Source organism: Opisthorchis viverrini, assembly GCF_000715545.1.
Source record: "Opisthorchis viverrini unplaced genomic scaffold opera_v5_140, whole genome shotgun sequence".
NCBI classification, from domain to species: Eukaryota; Metazoa; Platyhelminthes; class Trematoda; order Opisthorchiida; family Opisthorchiidae; genus Opisthorchis; species Opisthorchis viverrini.
The window spans coordinates 325,224-335,360 of NW_008751796.1; the positions used below are offsets into that span (position 1 = coordinate 325,224).

General features: G+C 46.0%; 1 protein-coding gene across 1 annotated transcript; it reads left to right on the plus strand.

Annotated features, from left to right (window-relative positions):
* Positions 1 to 4,599: 4,599 nt before the first annotated feature.
* Positions 4,600 to 8,801, plus strand: T265_06617 (hypothetical protein; the record flags this gene model as incomplete). The annotated part of the gene is made up of 4 exons (XM_009171930.1): positions 4,600 to 4,641; positions 4,682 to 4,855; positions 6,397 to 6,474; positions 8,484 to 8,801. 4 exons carry the CDS (start codon positions 4,600 to 4,602, stop codon positions 8,799 to 8,801), a joined length of 612 nt encoding a protein of 203 aa, XP_009170194.1.
* Positions 8,802 to 10,137: the final 1,336 nt, after the last annotated feature.

The window sequence follows — 10,137 nt, forward strand, 5'->3', positions numbered from 1 at the left end:
CCAGCTGTTCGTGGAGGAAGGGCTACGTACTGAGACCGCTAGTCAGCAAATCATGAGTCCAAAGTCCTTAGGATTCTATGCGTTATAAGCTGCCGACGATCATGAATTAAGGTGATTCAACTTTAATTAGTTATTGGCTGATCAGCTTCGTACGGGGTGAAAATCTAGAATAAAAATAACTGAGATTAACCTTCACTTCTCACAAAGGGCCTTATTCAAATAAATTAGCATGGTTGTACGAAAGAAAGCACCGGGGTTCTCTGGCGTTAACGTCAATAATTATTATCATCTATGGCATGAAAAGAAGCACCTTTAGAGAAACCCGCCGATGGATGTGACAAACGAAGTACTGTCAACCACCACGTGGTCAGTTAGACGTCCGCACTTAGAAAGGCTGTGAAACATTGGATTCGCGGGCTGCTTCAAGACGGCTCCAGCGACTGAGCATTCGCTCCGTTAACATTTAGCCTGTGTGGGAAGGATGTTCCAGATCAGGTACTCTAGATCGTCTACCACCGACTGCCGTTCCAAAATGTACTGGATGACTGGGGTATCGGTAAAAACGGTAATGCATGGGGTTGTAGCGCACTTAGGATCTCATTAGCGAGTTTGATCAAATAAACGAGCAAAGTAACAAAATTACAATAAGAAAAGGATAAACAATCGATAAGAACTCATGAATGCGTAGATCCAATAGTCCACTACACCGATTCCAATGCAGTAACCGGATGTGAAGGAAACATCCACTTGTAGAAATTTTCCACTGATGATTCACGTGTGAGTAGTATATTCCACATAGGAAAGTTATTCACAGCTAAAAATGTCACAGGGAGTTATTATGACGTTCAACAGTTAACAAAAACAGTGAGTTAGTCTCACTGATCAGCAGTCGGCAAACAATTCAACGGAGTGTAATTCCACTGATTCGGCAAGAAATCAGAAAGCCGCTCCGAGACCTTGTGTATTGCACCATTTTTTGATGTAATTATTGGTACAATAAAACAAACATCATGATTAAATATGTATAACAGTTACAAAATGTAGTTTAAGTCCTGGGAAAATGGTAAATAAATGTGACGACGGATTACAGACACTACAAAGTCAGCCATCGGTCAGATTCTCCTGAGGACACATACACAGAACGAATTAAGCATCCAAGTCAGATAAAAAAACGATGCAGAGCACTCCGTGTTTTGAGTATACGTAACGGCAAAACTAGACATCCAGGCTTCTTCAGAGTTGCTATTGGCAATCGACGTTCAGCGGGTACTGGGAAATGATTGGCTGTTGGCATCATTTCTCGACCAATCAGAGAACGACCATCCGTTCTTTCAGCGAATCACGAGCGAACTATGCCTTTGACCGATACAGCGCATAACCGCGAGCGATCGGGGATGCCCATGAGCATTTGTAGCTTCGTGGGACCGTTGACGGTTGTAGCGAACCGAAACCAAACGGGGAACCCGAGCAAGGGATTGTACTGTCGCCCTATAAACTTGTCTCTGAGGTAGCATGCTTCAACTGTGATTGTCTCCAATAGCCAGTCTGAACTGGCATGCCGGTGTGCAGGAGTTGGTGTTCGAGCATGGAGCAAATACGTGCACGGAAGAATTGAATGCTAGAAATCTGTGAGAGGCATGACTGTTTGTTGCGTTGGCAGAAGTTTCGATCGAATACTGGGAGCCCTAGCAGCACATACAGTCCAAAATAACCGAGTTTTCCGGTTATACGACGGTTATATAACCGTCAAATAACCACCTTTTATGGTTAACAAGTGGTTATTTGCACCAACCTAACCGTCAAGTAACCGTGTTTTCCGTTTATATATAAGGGAGACGCAAATTTAATGCAACCGTACGGGAAGTTTGGTGGAGTTTGTGGGCTGTGAGTGTAGTGGTCAGTTACGCTGGTTTCGTAGTTTCAGGGAAATGCGAATGCTATGAAAGCCTAGCAGGTGAGTTTAGAGAAGAGCGATCGCTCGAACTGTTTTGAAACAGTTCGTGGACTGTCGAGGAGTTTTCAGCAACCGTATTTTTAGTGTGTTCTTTTGATAGCCCGTTTTGTTTTTCTGAGGTCAAGTTAATACTCACTCGCCCAGGACGAGGTGAGAAAGTACGGTCCCACTCGGAGCCACTGGTTGGAGAACCTGACCCGTAAGGCAACGTTTCATGGGGTCGTATGACGGCATTTACAGTTCGTACACCTTTCAAGTATCAGAGGATCATCCAGAATGCACAGTTCACCCTACAACCACGAACAATTGAGTCATGATTGGCACCCACTCATAAGGTGACCAGGACTTTGGTCGCTGCACTGGACGTGACCGCACTCGGTTATGAGTAAGCCCAACACAACGGTTCTGTTTCTAAACTTCCTGTCATCACTCTTGTCAGCGATTTGATTCGAATGCCAGTCAATTCGGGCCTTGCTATCATACAATCGTCGGACATTCGCGGTCTTTTATAAGGTAATGATCAGGTAGTGATCCAGTGTGCCCTGGCAGTACCGCCGCTGCTTGTGCGTGATCGCCTATTCGCCACAAGTGACTTACAGTGAACATAACGTACCTGACAACCTGGGGACGCATGCCGTCCCGATTGTTCCATGTACCCTTCTGCCAGGTCTTATCGATAGCTTGATATAAAACGAAGATGCGGCGAGATGGCTGAAGTGGTTAGAGCGCGAATTTACTGACCGAAAGGTCCGTGGTTCGAACCCGACCTCTGCCTCTCGACGTCCCCTGTCTAGGCTTGGGCAACCTGGCAGTATCCCAGCCCTCGTGCAACCTTCGGGTGGCATTGACAGTTAGCGCCGGAAGGGTGCTACAGCTGGACGATGAAACGAAGCGTCAGTTCACCGCGTATGGTAGTGTGATTAGTTCCAAGTTGTGCACTCTGTGCTGAGGTCTTTCGTAGATACCCTCAGCAATAGTATGTCGCCTTATTATTCATCTACGTGTAAAGTTGTGTTCATTGGGCTCCAGGACACTCGGTTCAAATCATTTCGCAGAAAATTCATTCTGACAAAAATAAGAGGACGGCCATCTCCCCATTGCAGTACGGTCAGCACTGGCATACAATCGACCACCCGTTTACATTTCCGCATGGTCGAATCGGAGATTCATACTGCCTGAGGTAATTAGCTCAAATAAATCCCTTTAAGGACGCATTTACCAGTTTTGGGACTGCAATTATCCAGGGCTTGTACTGATTCAATGAACAAACATCCACCCCATAGCTCTATAACCACAGTCCAAAGGCAACTGTTTCTCGGGATCAGATCCAGTTAGGTATTTTAACTCCAGGGCACTGCGCAAACCTTAAGCCATGTGCTACGGGGGTCGTTGTGGCAAGGACTATGCATACCCGAAAAGTAAAATGTGGGAAATCCAGGTTCACTGTAGGTACACAAAGAGAAATCACTCAGCTGTAACGCCCTTCCGGTGCCTAGCTGCGTTGCTGCCCGAGGGAAGCGCGAGGGCTGGGATACTGCCCTAGCCTAGACGGGGGAAGTCGAGAGGCAGAGGCCGGGTTCGAACCACGGACCTTCGGGTTAGTAAATTCGCGCTCTAACCACTTGAGCCATCTCGCCCCCTATAGGTATACAGCGAAGCCTGGGTATTGCGCGTATTTTGGAGACAGCGTGTATCAACTTTTTATGGGTAATACGTCTTGAGCACTTCGGATTCGACGGATTCGACAAATCATCTAAACAGAAGTCCTTACTGAGACCTAGTTTACAGTTCTTTTTCTGGCTTTAGGGGAGTAACAGTATAGGTTTAGCGCGTTGGTTAGAATCAATTTGGAAACATTCCTGTTTATATTGGTGACTTAATAGGTGGTCTGGTTGGCTGCAATAGTCAACTCAGTCCGAGGACGCAGAGGTAAAAGCACAGATGTCTGACGCCGGATTTTGCTCGGCATAGTGGGTCTGTTTAGCATCTCATAGGGAATTTGTCAGGCCATAAAGGACAAATTTGCTGGCGGTCACAGTTAGCCTTAGAATGACCGGGATGTGCGTTCGTGAATATAAAAGTGCTGGTTACATTCGTCTTGGTGACGCAGAGGGCGACACGGGTTTACCTCTGAATATTCACGAAATAAGACCTCAATAAGTATCTGACCTCGCTTCTCCTTGTTTGGCTTCTCTCTTAGCCAGATAAGTGTGGTCGAACTTGGGGATTGATATTCCAGCCAATATAATCCACTTTTAGTTGACAGTCTTGGTAACTGACATTTTGGGTTGCTTAGAATGACGGATTGGGGTGCCCGTGGTCGGCGTACGAATTCTTGAAGGAGAACAATTACCAAAATGAAGTCTAATTTCTAAAGGCGAAAGGCGTTCTCGAGTTGTCCATTAATAGTTGGGGTCATGCTTCACCATCATATTACCTATCGTCTGTGGACAGTTTGATACGGGCGCACGTTTTGTTTATCTTGGAAAACCCTTTCTCCCCCATCACTTTTCTCAGACCAATTAGCGTTGCTCAGAAGTAGTCGTTCACGCTTGTTTTACCTCATCACACGCTTCTCACTCTTCCAGCACTTTGGCTAACGTGCCACCGCCTCCGTCACTTGGAAGATAGCTTGGTCGAACGTCATGTTGCATGTGTTTGTTTCATCCAGTTCCGGAAACCCCCTTGTTAGTTTTCTATTTTTTATTATAACCTCCTCACGAACAGGTCAAAAACAAGCAACAGTATGTCCTCAATTTGCTCTCCGCGCTGAAAATTCCCTACAAAACTCGCGATATTTCTCAGTGTGAGGAAGACAAGCAGTTTATGATGAAAGTTCTCCGTGAATTGGGGAAACCGGTGATAGCTCCACAATTGTTCCTCGACAATGAGTATATCGGAGTATGTCAAATTTCTTCATCGATTTGGCAGCTCCTTTCTGTGTATTTTTCGAGTCCTGTATTATAGTCAGGTTGAGTTGGGCATTTTCATCATCATAATCATTGGCAGCAAAACCACATGCTTCGTTGCCGAACAGCCATGTGAATTTGTTTGAATACAGCCTTATAGTAGAGGAAGGAAGAAAATAGGACAGGGAGGGGTGTCCAGGGCTAACGTACAACAAACATCCGAGGTGCCTGCACCTCCAAAACTCAGTTAGACATTCTGGATAGAAACCGACAGCGTGAGCTCCACAGGCATCGTTCATTGTCGCCAACCAAGCACAGGAGTGGTGACGTGGACCTTGTTCTGGAAGCCGAACAGTGCCAACAACGCCCAGGCTTTTCGTAGCCAGCCAAGCACAGGAGTGGTAACGTGGACCTTGTTCTGGAAGCCGAGCAGTGCCAACAACGCCCAGGCTTTTCGTAGCATCCTTCGTTCCCTTCTCCCATGTCAATTCCTGTCCACTTCTATGTTTCCGCTAATAAAAATCAGGCACGGAAAATAGCGCTCGTCTCAGCAGACGGTAACATATTGCCGAGCCACCTTAGCTTGCAGTGTAATATACACTGCATTCTTTGAATGAAATGCTACCTGTTTCTCCCAAACCTGCCTCCGGATTACTTCATTGTGAATTCTCTGATTCTATGCCGAGCCACCTTAGCTTGCATTGTAATATACACTGCATTCTTTGAATGAACTGCTACCTGTTTCTCCCAAACCCGCCTCCTGATTACTTCATTGTGAATTCTCTGATTCTAACCGAGTCCAGAGTTACTTCGCAGACATCGGTGGTCAAAGACCAACTCGATCGGTATATGGACTTGTTTACATTACATGCGGTCACAACTGGGCCAGTTTTTATCAACGCAACCACAGCGTATGTTTGGCACTTAGTGTCATACTATATAAAGTAAGATGCATAGCAGACTGAACGCGGTTGGGAGGTATTTCTAGCCAGACGCACGGAATGTGAGCGAAACTTTGTCAGATTCATGGCTAACAAGGGCAGTAGACTACACGCACCGCTGATGACTGTAATGAATTACTGAACTTAATTCTTAAAGCTCGTTGAGAAAACTGTTTGAAGTTCGGTTGAATCGGAATCTGAGTGATGACCGCTCCAGGATAATGTGAATAATCAGTAGCGTGAAAGTCACTCGTAAAGTGTTCTCGTTCGTGCCTCAGTGACAGATGAAGAAGCGTGACTGTTTTCTGCTCTCATTATTTGCTCCATCCACGCGGACGGAAATGGCCTGTGAGCTTCTCTAAATATTGTTGAACTTCAAATTAGGAAATCCTATCGGAGTGAGGGAATCCGTGACCCTTGCTTCATCTTGTTCTCATGACCGCTTTTGATGTTCTGATGCACACAGAGTAGCGGTAGTTTAGTCGATCGTCTGTAGAGTTTGCATCCAAATTGTATCAGACAGTAGCAAACTCAAATTTTATTTGCTAATGGTAACCTTTTGGCTAACAAACCATTGTTTTTTCTCTACCAGGGATACGATGAACTGGTTGAAGCTAACGAAAACGAACAACTTTCCGACTTTCTCCGTATCCCAGTCAATCGTACACCGGTTTCGTTTGGGGCGTCCTGATGGTCCCCGGACTCCTACACCAACATATGTGGGGTCACCTGTCTTTTATGCACTATCTAGTTTGTTACGCAACCGTTTTTGCTGTACTTCTTTTGCAACAACACACGAGTGGCGTTTTTTAATCTTCAGCTTTTCTGTTGGCCAGTTGAAATGTGATTAGCGTTTTTTGTACGTATCGATCATCAATTCGTCCGGTTAATTTCCATTGTTTCATTTTTTCTTTTTGTTACTTCTCACCCCTTTCTGTCCCTCTCCCTCGCTTGATCACATTCCAGCCGTATCAGTTGACTCGCTCCATTGCTTCAATTACATTCCCGCTAAACAGAGCCAACCGCCTATTGTCACCTGCCCCTTGTTGTTTGCTCACATTCCCAAATCCTACTGAACCTTTGCCTTCCTTTACTATGGCCAATTTTTTGATTGTTTCTGTTTTGTGTTCCCAGCTTGTGATCAGTTTTTCTGGGTTTCGGTTAAATACATTTGACATAGTCGATTTACGCGTGTCGCAAACTTTTCGGTTCTGTTCCAAACTGCCTCGTCCAAAGGAATTGGTTTATTTCGAAACGTTCTAGTGTTCTTAGGAACTGAGCCGGACGGGAGGGGATATAGTTCTCTTCCAGCATTTTTGGCAAATCTGACCCAACCGAAAATTGGACAGTGCAACAGGCAGTCCAGTTTGTCTAGCCGATAAAGTGAGGTCCTGCTTCATGATTGGAAAGATCTATCACTCACGGTCGTCAGGGCATCAAGACCTATGGAATCAGCAATTAAGTATATCCTTTTTTGGTTGGATGTATCAGTTTGGTGTGTTTGAACGCCGGGTTCAGAAATGTCTGTTCGGCTTTTTAACTTGACTATAGTGTGATAGTTGCCTGTTAATAGTGATCGTGGTATAAACCGTCAGTCTGCGACATACATAATTGGTATTATGGTCTTCGGAATATTGCATTCGATTGCCAACTTGATAATCCAACGGAATTCGCCCTGGACAATTGTCAAGGAAAACCACACTTGGATACACAGCTCTGACGAGATGTGCAACTCTATACATGACGCGTTCTATCGTCTATTGTGCTTCTTGTCGGTCGTAGGGCGCAAAACTTAGGTGTATAGTCCGTCAGCATCCCTTCCCGTGTTTGCCAATCACACCCAACTACACCGATTGGCCCTGGCACAGATTGGATAATACCGCGCGTAGAAACAAGTGAGAATCCTGGTGTAAACTTGATGTATGATCAGAGGGCTAACATGGGGAGGCAGGTCCAGAGACAATTGGCCCATAACTGTCGGTTCCTGTTGGACATAGTATGCAGAGGATGAGCCGCTGCAGTCAAGACGCGTCCTACACGCATACGTATGTCTCGTGGTGTTTTCCCGGAATTCGATCAAGAGTGAATGACCGTATTCCATGGAACTCTCAGTTTGTTAGTGCAAAAACAGGTTTTTGTTAGATCACAGAGAGCATCGTGCACCACACTGCATTCTTCGATGGATGTTCGGATATGCGCATTCCTCATTGGTGCACTATCCGATTGGCTCTGCGGCAGTTGGTGTCGGTCGGTCTTTGTGTATAATTTTAACTGAAGTATAACCTTAACCACTGAACGGTCGGAACTGGCGTTGGCCTGCAGTGAAAGGCCTAACGGATTGACTGCTGGGCAGTTTCTCAAGGCCATACCACTGATGGCCGATAGTTTCACCAACTTATGCGGTCTATTAGGCCCATATCTAGTCATTGTTAAGCAATAATCGGTCCGATCTGAAAATCGGTAACCGCAACAAGTCCCTCCCGGCACCATTGCCTTAATCAGTGGCTCATTTGCTGAGTGAAATGGAAACCCGATATGTCTGCTCTGGATGGTTTGCGTTATTATTCAGCCCAGCTCAGATGGCCTCTGTGATGTTTTGTAGTTGGTTATGGTTTGACTTTTTCGGGTCCATAAAGCGATGGTTGCAAACAGTTAGTTCTATTTACATCGCTGGATCAGCATAACGTTCACAAACCAGCGTGCAGACAATCAGACAGTCGAATCCGATGTTACCTTTGGGGGGGGGGGTGGACCAAGTGGTTAAAGCGCGAATTTACTGACCGGAAGGTCCGTGGTTCGAACCCGACCTCTGCCACTCGACTTCCCCTGTTTGGGCTTGGGCAACCTGGCAGTAGCCCAGCCCTCCTGCCTTCTTCGTGTGGCATGGCAGTTAGGCATATTCTTATTCTCGGGTTGGCCGGTGAGAGGTTAAGCCCACACATCCATATGAGGAGCCACAATTACTCTGGTTTGGCCTATTTTTATCAACGGCGATGATCATGGTAAGTCATTTCTAGCGTCTTCATAGTCTGATATCCTTAGAAAGCTAAGAGCGATTCTGTATATTCGCTTAGTTTCCGGGCGGACTGCTGTGCGCTAGTTTAGGACAGCCCGCGCAAACGGCCACGGTCTGCGCCGATCCACCTATTTTTATTACCAGGAAACCCTTCGGTCCCCATGCTTCATCGTCTGCTCCATAGCTATCGATTGACTGTTCCCAAACATTATCTCTCGCCACTGGACTCCCATGTCCCTGTTTTCTGCTCTATCACTTCAGATTGTCAAGACAGTCGTTCAGCTGTAGCACCCTTTCGGTGCTTAGCTGCCATGCCACCAGAAGGAAGCACGAGGACTAGGATAATGCCAGGCTGCCCAAGTCTAGACAGGAGAGGTCGAGGTCGGGGTCGAACCATGGACCTTCCGGTCAGTAAATTCGCGCTCTAACCACTGAGCCATCTCGTCCCGGCTGAGATACTGCAATCAAATTGCTCAGCTCAGCGAACAAACCAATGAATGCGCTGCCACGTTTCTCAAGCCAAGACAGGAGCAGTCGAGATATAGAGGTTGGGTTCGAACCACGGATCTTCAGGCCAGTAAATTCGCATTTCATCCACCTGGTCATCTGAAAGTCAGATAGACGCTGGTAGCTTTCAATCTCTTAACTTCGCAAACACAGGCTTATTCGAACGTATGGGAAACAATTGTCCGAAAAAAAGTTTGACAAACATATAGGAACCATGGCGTTCTCATTAGTCTTCGTCTTCTAACTTTATTACTTTTCTGTCAACTGAGGAAGTTGTATATTTCGAACTCTGGTCGTTTCCAATTCCACACCTGCGCCTACTCTCCCCCAGTCGATGTGTCTTCATAGATGTAAAAGGGTTACATTATGACATGTTCTGTGCTTCGGTAGCCGTGCCCACGGCAATGGGGGTTAGTTGCCATTTATTAGTGACGTTATGTTCTATCGACTTTTGCCCTCCCACCGTGGCCACCTCTCAAAAAACGACCGGGTTTCTTGAAGGCCGCAAGAGACAAGTATAACTAACAGTTATGAAGCAATGCAGTTGACGCTGCGAACCTCGGTTGTACTGTGCACCTCTGTAGATTTCCGTCACATTCTATACAACTCGAAGATTTGTTGCTTATCTTCGACTTGTGTTCCAATCAATAAACACTGTGCACATGCACGCATTAATTGGCATTGTTAACCTGCGTGCGACATTCTGCACACATTTTGTTTTTTTGAGTTTTTGGCGATCTAAATGCAGGTGTGAAGCTAGGTGAGGCACGTTAGCTTTCATTTATGTAGGCATGTCGAAGTAGTTTCTGA